The following is a 16,375-nucleotide window of genomic DNA, read 5'->3' on the forward strand; positions in this document are numbered from 1 at the left end:
GCAGCAGGCTGTGACATTGTTCTGAATTTGTCAGCCTTCAGTGTTTGTGAAGCACATGTGAAGAGGGACAAGTGCTTCCCTGTGCACTTCGAGTCAAGTGAGGGTCACGTTGGCTTCCACCTAGAAAAGCCTGCTGGTTGCCGGAAGTTTACAATGGTGATACAGTGTGGGAAATCATCACGGAAGCATACTTTTATTGGGGGGTTAGTACAGCTGTCACATCATTCTGTAGTTCAGTGATGCCCCACAGTATCGTGCAATTGCAACCCCAATCAGTTGAAAATATTATTTTCCTTCTTGAACTTCTTGATATCAGCTCCCCTTTAAGCCCCCCTGCCCTTCCCCCCCCCCCAAAGAGGTGCATCAATTCTGGGTTTCATATATTTAAAAACATACAAACATTCAAGAGGGTCACCCCCAATGGCAAAACACATCTGAGATAAACCCCAGTATGAACAAACACAAAACAGAGATACAGAAAACGTTGAAAACCAGATCAGGCCTAATGGGCATGAGGTGGAGGGTGGGGGTGTGTGTGGGATAAACTGGCAAGGTTTTAGCCATTCAACATGCCAATCTAATAGGTCATGAAATGAAAGTCTCACGGGGCTAGTATATCCTGTGGAAGGCAGGTAGACATGGAGGGAGCCAGATTGGAGACACTCATCGTTCAAAACACTTCCGCCAAGCACGCGTCTCAGTAAAGCACAAGGTTTCCCTGAGTTACTATTGGAGATACCAAAGCTTTACGTACGATAGCCAATTAGTGAGAACCCCCCTACTGTGTGAACTGCCGCACAGCCCTCAAAGTCGATGATTGTGGTGATGTGCTGCTGTTGGCAGCCACGTAGCCAGTGCCAGCTCACAGCGGCCGCTCGGCCTGAGCACACCTGCCCCACGGGGATTTCTTCGGGCTGTAATCCTTTTGGCCCCAGACCACCAGGCCCTCCTCCTGCAGAGCTGCGGAGTGGATACAGCTCCCCGGCCTTTGCGTTAGCAGTGGAGCTCTGAACCGTCTTGCTGCCTGGGCTCCTGAGATGATATTTAGGAATGTTTCATAGAGAAAGGCAGATAACCGTTTGCCGCATGTTCCCTTTCCTGGTTTTTTTTTTTAATGTATAATTTTTTTAAAGTACAGTTTGCTTTAGAATTTAATTTACATGGTTGAAAAGTAGGGAGCAACTGGTGTTCCAAATATTGGTTTAATAATTTCTTCCTTTTGAAATGGCATCCAAGTGAAATACATAAACAAATTATAGCAGTTTTCTAGGAGCCCTGGTGGTGTCGTGGATTATGCGTCGGGCTACTAACCACACGGTCAGCACTTCGAAACCACCACCGCTCCAAAGGAGAAAGAGGAGGCTTTCCACTCCAGTAAATTGCTAGTGTCTCGGAAACCCGGAAGGGACTCTCCTACTCTGCCCTGCAGGGCTCTGTGGGACAGAATTGACTTGGTGACAGGGAGTCTGTTTGTTTTTTTGGTAAGGCTTTAACCTGAGGTTTTAGACCTTGAATTGTAGTGAAGTTCGTGTAGTCTCCTGCTGATTCATTTTCCATTTTACAATAGCATTTGGTCTCGGTCCGTTTTAAGTCAGCTCTTTGCTGGGTCTGCTCTCGGAGATCAAGCAATGCGGTGGCCTTTTCTTTAGGTGTCCGTCGTGCTTCTACAACCTCATGAACCTGTTTTGTGAGCTGACCTGCAGCCCTCGGCAGAGTGAGTTTCTGAACGTCACGGCAACAGGAGAGTACGTGGACCCCGCTACGAACCAGACAAAGACGAACGTGGAAGAGTTACAGTACTATATCGGAGAGACCTTTGCCCATGGTAAGTGAGCTTAGGATTATTCCTTTTCCACTGTTGGCCTCTGGGCAAGGATCGAGTTATTTTTTTCTGTTTTGTTTCTTGTTTCTGTTTTCTTGTCAAAGTATGGAAAATGACCAATTTTAATTCCCTTGGCCAGAAACGGAGACGCGCTTTGTTTGTATCCTAAGAGTTGGTCTACCAGCCATAAGAGTCTCCAGAGGTGTCAGAATCGACTCGGTGTCAGTGAGTCTGGTATGGTGGATTTGAGCCGTATGTTCTCCACCTGGGAAACCTCGGTATACACAGACTTACTTCTGTTCTCCTTGCTGGCAATCCCTGAGCTTTGTGCGACCGCAGGAGTTACCACGAGACTGATGAGGTCGGGTGAGAGGGAGACCTAGTTGCTAGAGGAAAAGAGATTTTGACTGTGAAGAAACAGACCATCGTCAGGGAAAGTAAGAGACCATCTAACGATCGATGAAAGGGATTGAAATGAAAGAATAGAAAGAACACTGTAGAAAAAAGACTGAGCACATTACAAGTAGGACCAACCAGGTCTGTTCATGAGACCTGTCATTGAAATGGACTAGATTAAATAACAGGCAACACCTGAACAAAAAGAATGCCTATATCTACAAAATAGTAGAATCAATAAGAATTCGGCAGTTGTTGGACAGCATCTATATTCCAATTGGAAAGACCAATTAAAAATGTAACAGGAAGAAAAAAATTCTGATTTAAAAAGACAACAAATAAAAAACTTGGGAAAAATCTAGCAAAAAATATGGCATAAAGATAGGACATCTCACTAGAAAGATGAGATCATTCGGTGCGGAAACAAGCGGCCTATACGGAAGTTGGTAAATGACAGGTGCAGACACATGGTTGAGGGGAAAGGTAAATTACTGAATAAATGGCCTGAGGCCATTGGATTTTCCACCCCATATTCATCTAGTTCATGTTTTTGCACCTCATGTCATAGTTGGGATAAGTTGGTTGTAAGGCTAATGTGAAAAGAAAACATGTATTTTTAGCAACCAGTATCCTGATAGCGCAGTGGTTATGCATTGGGCTGTGAATCCGCTTGGTCGGCAGTTTGAAACCATCAGCAGTGCTGAGGCAGAAAGACTGGGCGTTGTACTTCCTTAAACAGTTACAGTCTTGGAAACCCACCGGGGTCGCTGTAAGTCAGTGTGAACTTGGTGGCAGTGAGTTTGGTTCTTGGTTTTGGTATCTTTAATGACCTTTAAGGTCGGGAAGATTTCTAACAAGAGAGGAAAAACAAAAACCACAAATGGAAAGATTGGTGAATACAGATGACTGTTGTCTAGAACCAGTAAAAATTTGTAAATAATTAAGAAAATAAAACTCAGTTTGAAAAACAAATGAGTAATAGACAAATCAAAATTTAGCACACAACATTATGAAAAGATGCTCAATTTCACTAGTAATCCATGAGATGCGTTTTCAAATTGTGAACCGCCCCTTCACACATTACGAGAGTGACGACAAGTAAGAAGCTGCCCCAGTTCACGTGTTGGGAAGGCTGTGGAGCAGTCGGAACTCCAATACACCGCATTGTTCGTGTGCCTTAGTACTTGGTGCGAGAGTCTGGAAACCTTTTTTTTTTTTAAACGTTTTATTAGGGGCTCATACAACCCTTATCACAGTCCATACATATACATACATCAATTGTATAAAGCACATCTGTACATTCTTTGCCCTAATCATTTTCTTTTCTTTCTTTCTTTTCCCTTTTCTTTTTTTACATTTTATTAGGGACTCATACAACTCTTATCACATTCCATACATATACATACATCAATTGTATAAAGCACATCCATACATTCCCCGCCCCAATCATTCTCAAAGCATTTGCTTTCCACTTAAGCCCTTTGCATCAGGTCCTCTTTTTTTTTTTCCCCTCCCTCCCCGCTCACCCCTCCCTCATGTGCCCTTTGTAATTTATACATAGTTATTTTGTCATATCTTGCTCTATCCGGAGTCTCCCTCCCCCCCCACCTTCTCTGCTGTCCCTCTCCCAGGGGGGAGGTCACATGTGGATCCCTGTAATCAGTTCCCCCTTTCCAACCCACTCACCCTCCACTCTCCCAGCATCGCCCCTCACACCCTTGGTCCTGAAGGTATCATCCACCCTGGATTCCCTGTGCCTCCAGCCCTCATATTTACCAGTGCACAACCTCTGCCCTATCTAGCCCTGCAAGGTAGAATTCAGATCATGGTAGTTGGGGGGAGGAAGCATCCAGGATCTGGGGGAAAGCTGTGCTCTTCGTCGGTACTACCTTGCACCCTGATTGACCCATCTCCTCCTAAACCTCTCTATGAGGGGATCTCCAGTGGCTGACACTTGGGCCTTGGGTCTCCACTCTGCACTTACCCCTTCAGTTCAATGTGATATATATATGTATACATACATACATACATACATATATATATACACATACACACATATTCTTTTTTTTTTTTGCATGATGCCTTATACCTGGTCCCTTGGGCACCTCGTGATCGCACTGGCTGGTGTGCTTCTTCCATGTGGGCTTTTTTGCTTCTGAGCTAGATGGCCGCTTGTTTATCTTCAAGCCTTTAAGACCCCAGACACTATCTCTTTTGATAGCCGGGCACCATCAGCTTTCTTCGCCACATTTGCTTATGCACCCATTTGTCTTCAGCGATCCTATCCTGGAGGTGTGCAGCCAATGATATGATGATTTTTTTTGTTCTTTGATGCCTGCTAACTGATCCCTTTGGGATCACTCGCTCACTCAGGCGGGTGTGTTCTTCCATGTTGGCTTTGTTGCTTCTGAGCTAGATGGCCGCTTGTTTATCTTCAAGCCTTTAAGACCCCAGATGCTATCTCTTTTGATAGCCGGGCACCATCAGTTTTCTTCACCACATTTACTTGTTCACCCACTTTGGCTTCAGCAGTTGTGTCGGGAGAGTGAGCATCAGAGTACCAATTTAATAAACGAAAGTATTCATGCATTGAGGGAGTGCTTGAGTAGAGGCCCAAGGTCCTTCCGCCACCTTAATATTAGACCTATAAATGTAGACAATTAGATCTATTTCCCCATCCTCATATATATGTTTGCATGTACGCGTCTTTGTCTAGACCTCCATAAATGCCCCTTGACTCCCAGCTCCTTCCTCCCTCTCCCTTGACTTTCCTCCTGCCCCACCACCATGCTCCGTCCCCACCTGGGCTACAGCTATACCTCTTCTCTATGCAACCTTACCCTTGACCATTCCCCATCAGGCCTGTCACTCCCCCCTCACTACCATTTTGGGTCCCATGTTGTTCCCTTGTCCCTGTGTTTATTAACACCACTTCCTTACCCTTCTCCCCCTCCCCCACCTGAATCTGTCTGTCCCCCCGAACTGTCTGTCCTATTGTTTTTCCTCCAGATAGTTCATCCAGCCTGTCCTATTCAGACAGACCTGTGGAGACACTAACATGCACAAAAACAAGACAGAGGAAAACAAAGCAACAGTATACAACCAGACAATAAAACAACAAAAACGAACCACTGACAAAGAACAAAACAAAACACTTTACAAAAGAAAGGCTTGTCGTTCGTTCAAGGATCATTTGCTGGCCCTTTTTTTTTTTTTTAACTTTTTATTGTGACTAGCTTGAAGGCTTACAGAGCAGGCCATCAGTTTTACATGTAACAGTTCATGCGCATTCTGTTTCATCTCGTTCGTTGCCCTTCCCTTGCCCTTCCCTCACGGTGACATCACCCCTCCCACTTCCCACCTTGTTTCCTGTCTCCAGTGCTCCTCCTCTTCTAATCCTTTTGAACTTTGTCCTTGGGTTAGTGCTCCCTCCTTGGTCCCAAGTGGTCAATATTGGGAAGCATGCGCTCATCAGGAGTATTCGCATTCCCCTTATTCCACTACCATCGAGTCAATATAGGAACCCCCCTGTGTAGGGTTTCCAGGGTTGTATGTAGGTCTTTATAGGAATAGACAGCCTCATCTTTCTCACAGACCAGCAGCTACGTTTGAAACTTGGACCTTGTGATTAGCAGGCTAGTGTTTACCCAACAGCACTACCCCTTACAGACCCAATTATTGATTGAGCAAAAATTGAACTACAGAGCTGAGTACAGTTCAGATTCTGGGGGTGACCAAGGGCCATGGAATTCTACCAGTCTCTAGCCAACCAGCAAGCCTGGCCTCCTTAATGATTTTCAGCCATGTTCTATGTATTTCTCCTGCTCTTTCCACGACTTTCTGATATCTCCTTTTCCAAGCAGTTGGTAGCAGTAGCTAGGCACCATCAGTTCTTCGAGCCTCAGGGTTGTGGTACGCTAGGCCATTGCACCGTCTCCATCTGCCTTCAATCTTGGTCAGCCTTCCTTCCTCCAGACAGGGAAGGACCAGTAGCTGTACCCTAGATAACTTCTCATGAACTTTTAAGACCCCAACCTTCTCTCCATAGTCTATGTTATGCCAGTTAACCTTGGTGCTCTCTGAAACTATGGTCGGGGCATCTCGTCCAGAAGTAGCTCCTGCCAACTCAGGTGGTGCATAAGGTCATGGTTCTTGTTCCAAAAGTTGTTTGAGGTTAGGGCAGGGCAGCCAGGGGTGGTCAGCAACCCACACGGCATTATGTTTTGATAGGCTGATGGGGAATTCACATGCCTCCAGACGTGGGGCTGATGTACCCAACCCCTGAGTCACCACCGTGGGTGCATCTTGGACCTCAGACAGCGTACGCAGGGGCTGTGTGTGGGTGGGGGTGTCACATGTGGATGAGAGTCGGGCTTGCCATGCTTCTGGTGCCAGGAAGTTATGGAGAACAAAGGAGACTGACATTTCTGTCGCCAACCATTGTTCTGGTATGGCCAATTGAAGGCTGTTTGCAAAAGTTTGAGCTGGCTGCATCTTGGCAGAGTAGTTAACTGTTCACCTGCCTGCCTCCTCTCTTGCCACTTTTTGTTCAGTTGTTTCTCCTAGTCCCTATTCAATAGACATCTCTATCTTTTCCTGTGCAGCTCGGGGTTCCCACATTACAATCTGTATCTGTGTCATGGGACTCTCGCACTTCCTTGTAGAGGATCTGCACCGCGTGTCTGCCTGGCTCGCCATCCTCTGGAAACCAGCATTAAAAATAATTTTGGAATACCCGGTAAAGCTGAGGGTACTGCGTGTAACCACACCCCAGAAGTTTCACGGAAATGCTCATGTATCTAGCTAGAGGCACCCAAGGGAGAAATGTTACAGAGCATGTTTAGTGTTCAGTTTATGTGGATTTGTGAATAAAAGTACATTTTATGGCTATAGTTTATCACAATGGCACACAAACCTTGGGTGGGCATGAGAGTCTCGATTTTAGGATGTGGTCAGTCTCCTGAGGGCAGAGAGACGGGTGCAGGTGTGAGGATAGGGAGGAAGCATCAGTTACTATTTTGTGTGTTTAATGTTGAGGCAAATATTGTAAAATGGTAGGCGTGATATAGATTTAGTGGTGAGTACATATAAATTATTTTAATCTCCGTACTTTTCTCTCTGCTTGAAACATTAAATAAATGAAAACCACAAGGTGAACGGGAAGATAGATGTGAGGGAATTCTCCAGAAAACAGCTGAGAGATAGAAAGTCCTGAAGCTGTTAAAGAAATGACATGCGTGAGGCTCGGGAGGGCCAGAAGCAGAACAGGTGTGGGGAGTGGGAAGAGATGAAAGGCAAAGGCACGGCCTGGAATTGTCCAGAACGGAGGAGAGAGGAGTCCTTGGATTTAAGAGAGAGAACGAACCCCTTGGGCAGGAGAGATGAGAAAGAATGACACCCCGTTAGAGCTTTGGCGGTGGTAGCTGCTGTTGCGCAGCCCTGACTGGGGGCAACCCCAGGAGCAGGACTGCTGTGACAGCAGGGTCTGCACTGACGGGTTTTTAAAAAACTGATCGCCAGGCCTTTCTTCCTCGCTGTCTACCCCCCCCCCCACACACACACACATGTTGATGGAATCTCAAACCTGGGTAGAATTCTCCACCCAACCACCACCGCTCTATCCAGAGAAACTCCACAGACAGCGATCTTAACAGCCGCGAGCGAGAAGAGGCAATTCGTAAGGAATTGCTGCTAGATTTTTCTCACCAGCCTTGATACAGACTGGATGGCAGTGAGACAGTACCTTCCCAGTTCTGTGGGAAATCGCTTACTCCCGCTAACTATCTTGTAAGCATTAGGTTAAAACAAAAGGAATGTATACACATCTCCTTGAAGTGTACACAAAGAAGATCCTAGAAAGTCTGGGAGCCCGCAGGAGCGAGGGAATGAAAATGAACACCAATTGCAGCTACTGTGCCATGTGCAAGATGCATTCATACAACAGGCCTTATCTAGTGTGTCATCTGTATGTGTACCAAAATCAGAACCAGAAAGAGAATGGCTGTGAGACTTCACTTGACACCTGCCCTGAAAGCCGAGGGCCCCGTGAAGCCCGATTTTGCAGCCACAGCTGTCTCCGGGAATGCACTTCACAGGCTCAGAGCTGCTCCTTCCCGTGTGCAAGGCGGGGCTTCCTTGAGCTGCTGCTACACGGGCCATAGAGGCCTTTCCCGTCTGTCTTTTTCACTCTCCAGTTACTTGGACTCCGGCCTAGACGATTATTCGCAGGAGCGTAAACTAGTTTGACAGGGATCCCTAGTGGGTTACGTGTTCGGCAGCTAACCGCCAGGTCAGCAGTTTGAAACCACCAGCTGCTCTGCAGGAAGGAAGATGAGCCTCTGCTCCTGCAAAGACTGACAATTTCAGAAACTCACAGGGTCCCTGTGCATTGGAATGGGCTCCGTGGCATTGAGCCTGTGTTTGAAACCAACTGGAAGAAGCCATGGTGGCACTGCTAACCACAGGTCCAGGGTTCAAGCCTACTCGCCGCCCCACAGGACACTGCACATCCTCCCACAGTGATCTGCCACCGCAGAAGCCCGGCATCAGTCACTCTGTGTCAGAAGTGCTCAATGGCAGTGTTTGGGGGTTTATGGTTACTAAGCAAGTAGGAGATCTTCTCCGTTCCTGTCTTCCGTGTTTACTCTGCTGGGGGGCGGGGGGGGACACCTCTAGTTGCAGGCCACAAGGAGCTCACTGCTCCCGTGGGTGCGTCCTTCTGTCACGCGGGCTCTCCGGGTGAATTCAAGCAAGCACGCAGTTTCAGTCTTCTCCCCGGGGTTCTTCTTGCAGCCATGTACAACGCCTGCCGGGACGTGGAGAACCCCTCCAGCAATGAAAAAGCTCTGAACGTGCTGTGTGGGAAGAATGCCGAGGCCTGCAACGCCACCAACTGGATCGAGTACATGTTCAACAAGAATAACGGGCAGGCCCCATTCACCATCACGCCCGTTTTTTCAGGTGGGGCCACGCTGGGTGCACTTGTGATGTTATTTTAGAGCCAAGTCCCCGTACAAGCTGCAACAGGCAGCTACCCCCTTTCAGGTAGTTGGTTCCTGGAGTCTCCACTGGCAGGGCGGAGGTACGAGAGCGAGGTTCCTGACCCTGACTCACTGAGCAGAGGGGTTGTGGGAAAGGATGAAGAAACGAGGAGTTGCCTTCAGGAATCACTACTTAAAGAAAAGCTAATTAAAATTTTAAAAAGCCAAAAAGTGTTACAAAGACATTTCCAGAAGCTCTGTCGTAGCATTTCATCAGCCCCTCAGTATGGAGGTGAAGCATGAATTCAGGTTTTTGGCTTTTTTTTTAATCAGAAAATATAGTTTTTATTATGGCAGAAATGACATACTCAAGAGGAGTGACTTAGAATCCATCATCAACAAGGACAGTTTGGGGTCTATTTTGAAATGCAATGTTGCATGTGACAAGATTATATTGATGTGCCTCCTAGGAAATTCAATCAATATAATTATTATACAAATTTATGCACCAATCACAGAAGCTAGTGATGAAGAAATTGAAGAATTGAGTTCAGGTTTACCGAAGTGTCTAATGCATTGAGTTCTCCGTGACAGAACCCCCGTGTACTAAGTTAGTGAGAGTGCTTAAAATTCTAGAGGACAAAGCAGTAAAACATGATTTTCTCAGACAGAAGCCTTAGGCCTCTTTATCCTTTACCGCTGCACTATGTATTTCAGTGTACTTCTCGCTGGGCTTCAGTGTAATTTAAGCAGAAGGCGTATGGCATTTTTCCTTAACTGAGATATTCACTGCACACACTTCCTGCCTGTAGATGTTCCATTGCGTGGAATGCAGCCCATGAACAATGTCACCAAGGGCTGTGACGAGGCTGTGGACGAAGTCATGGGCCCCTGCAGCTGCCAGGACTGTCCCATCGTCTGTGGTCCCAAGCCCCAGCCCTCACCCCCTCCTGCTCCTTGGCTAATCTTGGGCTTGGACGCCATGTACGTCATCATGTGGATCTCCTACATGGTGTTTTTGCTTCTGTTTTTTGGAGCATTTTTTGCGGTGTGGTGCTACAGGTAAGCCGCTTTACGGGTTCTCTCCATGGGGAAGAACAGAGCCACGTTAGCGTTCCACTTGGCTGGAAACTAATATCTGCATTAACACCCTCCCCCGATTTACCTATGCCCGGCAACTAGCAAGCATTCCGAAGCTTTTAGCGCTTTTAAAGTTCACTACCTATGTCTTAACTACCATAGCTTATATGTGCTGAATCCGATTCCACTCTCATTTTCTTGGTCCCGAATGTTTAGTTTTTAACTTTGTAATATTAGTGGGTCAAGGAAGACCATTAGTTTTATAGTCAAGGGTTCATATGTATTTTCTTTCTTCGCATTCATTGCAGTTCCCTCAAGTATCCCACTTCCTCCCCTGTGCTCCTGTCCTGTTCCTCCTCCTAACCTGTCTAAGCTTTGCCCGTGGTTGGTTATCCTGAGGTGCGGCCAAGTCCACGTGTGTGCTTGTTTTTCAGAAAGCGGTATTTTGTCTCGGAGTACACCCCCATCGACAGCAACATAGCTTATTCTGTCAACACCAGTGACAAAGGTAGGTGGTACCTGTGGCGGAAATGTACCCGGGTGTGGCGGGTGTTGGCGTGAACGCACCCGGTCCTCCCGACGCGTTTTCGCCCCTGTGGTGGGGACCAGCGATGGCCCCGGCCCCCGTGGCACTCAGACTAGTCAAGCTGGCAGCACAGAACCAGGTCATCAGCCGTGGCACAGCTCCCGGCCGCTCGGCGCCAGTGAAGGAAAGGACACAGCTGCTTGAGAGCTGGTGGCAGGGCTTCCCCGGGGAATTGCTGTAGGCAGATCGTTCTGAGCACTTCACTCCGCAGAGGAAGGCTGTGTGTGAACCTGGTCTGTGGGTACGATGTAGTTCTCTGTGGTAGGCAGGGAAGGGTATGGCACCCACCGGCAAGGCCCCGCTGCAGGTCCTGAGGGTGCGGGTGGCCGCCATCAGTAGGGATAGCTAATACTTTCCCTGTTCCAACTTTCAGGAATGGATTGGCTCTTAACCTCCACCCTCCCTTCCTCTCGTGCTCTTCCAGGGGAGGCATCCTGCTGTGACCAGCTTGGTGCAGCCTTTGAGGGCGGTCTGAGGCGGCTGTTCACACAGTGGGGGGCTTTCTGTGTGCGGAACCCCGGCTGCGTCATCTTCTTCTCCCTGGTCTTCATCGGCGTGTGCTCCTCAGGCCTGATGTTTGTGCAGGTCACAACCAATCCCGTTGACCTCTGGTCAGCCCCCAGCAGCCAGGCGCGCCACGAGAAGGAGTACTTTGACACGCACTTTGGGCCTTTCTTCCGCACGGAGCAGCTAATCATCCGGGCGCCCCACACCCCCAAGCACATCTACAGCCCGTACCCCTCAGGGGCCAACGTGTCTTTCGGACCTCCGCTTAACAAAGAGATTTTGCACCAGGTAACCTGCTCCATGCAGAAGCCAGCCCAGGGATGTGGGTGGGCCCGCTCGTCCGCTGCCCAGGTCTCCTGATGTGCATCGGGGCGGAAGGTACTGGCATATTCAAACCACTGCAAGGCTCAGGTCAAGTGCTTTCAACTTTGTTTTGAAGAAAGGGAGGGAGTCACCAGTGTTGCACTGAATGAGATTCTCTTTTGGAGCCCACACATATGTTTCCTTCATGTAGCAGAAGGGCTCGCCTTTTTCTTAAGCTTGAGGCGAGCAGAGGAAGCCGTTCTGCGTGGAAACAAAATGTGTTTATGAAGGCTTCCCCCTGGGGATTTACAAAGAGCTCCGCTTGGGAACTGCAGTAATATGTGAGGACCCAGAGGAATGAAGTGTTCCTGCTCTCCCAGGGGCTAGGGAGAGGGCCGCTGGCCCCCGATGGTCATTGATCTGCTTGTAGGAGGGAACCTTACCACTGCCTGACTCCAGAGTCCCCACTCATCTGTGGGGGGACGTGCATTTGAGACAAGGCGCCACCTACCGGTACTTCTCTTCCAAAGGCTTTTAAACCTCTGGGTCTTCCCTTTGCGCACTAGCTTTGGTGAGCTGAACCTGCAAATAAGCTACAGTCCCCTGTCGGCTCTAGTGGAATGACCCCTTTGGTTTTCTTCTAACCATTGCTCGCTCTGCCGAACCCAACCTGCTGTCCAGTCCCCTGCCTTGGAGAGGCCTCTGTAGGGTTTCCAGGGCAACACATCTGTAGAGAAGTAGATAGCCACATTGTTCTTCCATAGAGCCGTCAGTGGGTTCGAATCGCAGAGTACTTGAACCACTTTCTGTCACCGGCCTCCGTGGCTGGCTGTTACCCACCAAACCAGACACGCTGCTAATGAGGTGAATCCAATCAGAGTGACCCTGTAGGGCAGAGTAGAACTCTGGGAGCAAGACTTCCCTCCCCTTCCTACCCCCAACTTCCATGATCTGAATTCTACCTTGCAGGACTGGATAGGGCAGAGGTTGTACACTGGTGCATATGGAAGCTGGAGACACAGGGAATTCAGGGTGGACGATACCTTCAGGACCAGGGGTGTGAGGGGCGATGCTGGGAGAGTGGAGGGTGAGTGGGTTGGAAAGGGGGAACTGATTACAAGGATCCACATGTGACCTCCTCCCTGGGAGATGGACAGCAGAGAAGGGGGGGAAGGGAGACTCCGGATAGGGCAAGATATGACAAGATAACAATCTATAAATTATCAAGGGAGAGGGGAGCGGGAAGGGAGGGGGGAAAAAAGAGGACCTGATGCAAAGGGCTTAAGTGAAGAGCAAATGCTTTGAAAATGATTAGGGCAAAGAATGTACTTTATACAATTGATGTATGTATATGTATGGATTGTGATAAGAGTTATAAAAAGAAGAAAAAAAAAGACTTCCTGCCCAAGACTACAGATCCCTCCAGGAGTAGGCCGCTGCCTCTTCTCTGGACTGGCTGGGCCCATCACACTGCCAGGACTCCTTAGCTCTCACCAACAAAAGGTCAAATGGCAGAGCAGCCAGTAACTATCAAGACACATTTCCCCACCCAGTGATTATCTGCTGGTTTTCCCCAAGGTGTTCATCAGCAATTTGTCAGATCACCTTTGTGCCAAAGAGGAACAGCACAGTTGCTTACCCCGAGGAGAGGGGCGGATTCTTGACTAGGAAACAGGCAGTTGCCATTGTGGCGAGGGTGGTGCGCCTTTGATGAGAGCCCAGGTTTGAGAAGCCAGGGGTCTTGTTCCATCTCCTCTCTGTGGTTGCGGCTAGACCACTGCGATAGAGAGAGCACAAGGGGAGAGGTCCTTGTGTCCTGTATGGATGTCTTTTTTGTTTGGGTTTTATGCCTGATGGTGAGGATTCTTCCCCACTTACTGCATTCCAAGATGCCCCAAACAAGGTCTTTGTCCCAGTTTGCTGGACCCTAAATTGAGTTCTGGCTTCATTGGCCTCTGCCCCAGTGCACTTGTTGTGTGCCCCACTGCAAGAAGAATGGCCTCAGACAGTTTGTTTCTTTGGACCCCTCAGGGCCACCATTAGTCAAAATCTGAGCGGAATCTGGATTTGTTCATTTTTGCTGTTTTGCAGGTTCTTGACTTACAGACCGCCATTGAGAACATTGCTGCCTCACATAACAATGAGACTGTGACGCTGCAGGACCTCTGCTTGGCCCCCCTCTCGCCGTATAACAAGAACTGCACCATTATGAGCGTGCTAAACTACTTCCAGAACAGCCATTCCATGCTGGACCATCAAATAGGGGACTACTTCTACGTGTACGCAGATTACCACACGCACTTTCTGTACTGTGTACGGTGAGTGGCCCAGATGCGTTGGTCCTTGTCTGCAGAGAGCTCCCGTGTTCATAGATCCTATGCATATCTGAAGCCCTCGGGGAGACCAGCCCCTGGCGTGCCGAGGCCATGGGGCTTGGCCAAGCAGAGGATAAGGCCCTTAACAGGATGGGCTGGCGGCGGCAGCAGCTACAACAATGGGCGCAAACATCACAATTAAGGGGGTGTCACAGGACCGGCTTGGTTTCATTCTGGGGCACCACAGACTCACAACAGGCTCTATGGCACTAGCAACAGCTGCTGGGGGTGGGGGGGACGGTGCTAGAGACGAGACACAGCTGTAAATAAACCCTTAGGTCTTTCAGAGACAAGACACAGCGAGACCTTGAGTTAATAGATTGATCAAGGGAGGTGAGGCTTGTAGGGAACAGGAAATCAAAGGCAATGTGGTGAAAGGGGTTTAGGGTAGCCAGGTAAAGGGCAGAGCTGGCCCTTTGTCTAAAGCTAGAGAATTCGCTAACTGAACAGGTGCAGAGACTACGAGAGCCACTATTACAGAAAGGACGCGAAAATTAGATTTGATGTAGATCCACTAGCAAACTACAACAGTCTGGCAAGGGAAGAGTTAAACGACTCCTGTGCCATAGCCCTGCTTCTTCTGTGAAGGACCCGCCAGCAGAAGGAAAGAGCTGGGGAAGTGTCTGTGAGAGAGCCCGTGTTGCAGGTAGTGAGCAGGGGTGAGAGACGAGAGAGCCCAGACAAAGGAAATTCCACAGTATTTTTTTTGGCGGGGGGAGGGGGCATCTATACATTTTGTAGACGTGATGCATCCCGCGCTTCTTTCTGGTTGGTGTGGGTAGCTCCAACGGGCTGGGAGCCAGCCTCCTCGCGGGCGTCTAGCGGACATCACTTACTTGGGCTGGGAAGGTGGCGGAGTAAGCTTGTCAACAGAGGAAACGCCTGCTGCCTGCCGTCCTTGGTAACGCTGCTACCGCGCCGTAGACAAACAGATACGGAAAAACTTTGGAGTCTTCTTCCAAAGCTGTCCTTCTGAGAGGGGGAGACACATGAGCACATCGCTGTGTGTGGCACCACGTGTCCTGCAGAGGAAGATAGAGCGGGACATGGGGTGCAGCAGTGGGGGTGCCTGTGTGGCTGCCGAGACTGGGCCGGGAAAGGAAAGCAGGGAGTCTGGAGAGGGAGTGTGCCCGAGCTGAGGGAGCAGCCAGCACAGAGCCCTGGGCCGGGTTGTCGCAGTAACTCCCGTCATGTCCTAAGGTTTTGCAGAGCTGGGTTTCAGCCTGTGAGGGAAGGCCACCCCCCACCCCCACCAACTAATCATGGGCTCAATAGGCACAATTGTACGGTTAAGATCTATGTAAAGACTATAGTAAAGTCATGGAAAATAAGAGAGAGGAGAGAGAGTAAAGGAGTCAGCCACATTTCATGGTAGCATGCTCTCCTCCTGGATGGCCATGATCTCCACAGCCAGGTCCGCGCACAGCGCGAGCCGAGAGGGCAGGGGAGCAAGGCGAGGTCCAATTTATTGCTAACCAAGGCTTAGATCTACTTAGCAGGTGTGATTACAGGTAACCACACAGGTCACAGGAGGGGCAGTACGATAGGCATCACGTCATAGGAATGGGACGTACAGTAGGCATACACAGGACAGGAAGGGGAATGAGCTAGGGGTGTACACGTAATAGGAAGGGGAGGGACTAAGAGTATACATGTGACAAGAAGGGCGGATCCTAGATTCATGATGGCGGCCTAACCTTGGTCACCCTTGAGTGGGCTTGACCTCCCTGAACTCTCCTTCAGGGAAACAATCTACTGCTATCCTTATCAGAAGGGAGTGGGCCCTACTTATTGTGGAATAAACTGGTGTCTGCTTGCTCTGGATGGCTGATAACCCTTAGGGAGAATAACCCCTAACCTACTTCTGTTGACCTCCAAGTGTATAGTCATTCGCAAGCAGCTACATTTGGCCTATATTTGGGGGAGCCAACTTAGGAGAAATCTTTCTGTTTCCCACATGAGCCTACACAAATAGAAGTCTAAAGTGCTGCTGCTTGCCTTCTGAACATAAGTTTACACTATTGTGTTACCCTCAGGCAGGGATGTTAGCTCGGATGGCCAGCTGCTCCCTGGAAGATGGCTGTCTGGCTGGGACAGGGTGAAATTAGTCACAGCTAAGCTCTGACCTGCAGGTGACCTTTAGACTTGGCTGGGGAAGCAAGAGTGGCAGTCACACAGGTTGGGCCCGCCACTCCAGAGCACTCTGTGACCTGGCCTGGCGGGGGGACGTCTTGCTCAGCCAGTAGAACAATTGCTCGGGCTATTGAGTCTTCAAGACGGGGATAGAGAGGCCACAGCTGGGGACCTAGATTGTGCCGCTCAGGGA

At 49.1% G+C, this 16,375-nt stretch overlaps 1 protein-coding gene across 2 annotated transcripts in view; it reads left to right on the plus strand.

Annotated features, from left to right (window-relative positions):
• NPC1 (NPC intracellular cholesterol transporter 1) overlaps positions 1-16,375 on the plus strand; it is a 65,221-nt gene that overhangs the window by 27,091 nt on the left and 21,755 nt on the right. Inside the window, exons 4-9 of one of the 2 annotated variants that reach the window (XM_075533061.1) lie at positions 1,650-1,825; positions 9,011-9,178; positions 10,011-10,260; positions 10,713-10,786; positions 11,238-11,659; positions 13,766-13,992. In XM_075533061.1, the coding sequence (XP_075389176.1) occupies positions 1,650-1,825; positions 9,011-9,178; positions 10,011-10,260; positions 10,713-10,786; positions 11,238-11,659; positions 13,766-13,992 (1,317 nt within the window). The remainder of the gene's footprint in view (positions 1-1,649; positions 1,826-9,010; positions 9,179-10,010; positions 10,261-10,712; positions 10,787-11,237; positions 11,660-13,765; positions 13,993-16,375) is intronic. The other variant, XM_075533062.1, reaches the window with a different exon arrangement.

Source organism: Tenrec ecaudatus, chromosome 15 (assembly GCF_050624435.1).
Source record: "Tenrec ecaudatus isolate mTenEca1 chromosome 15, mTenEca1.hap1, whole genome shotgun sequence".
NCBI lineage: Eukaryota > Metazoa > Chordata > Mammalia > Afrosoricida > Tenrecidae > Tenrec > Tenrec ecaudatus.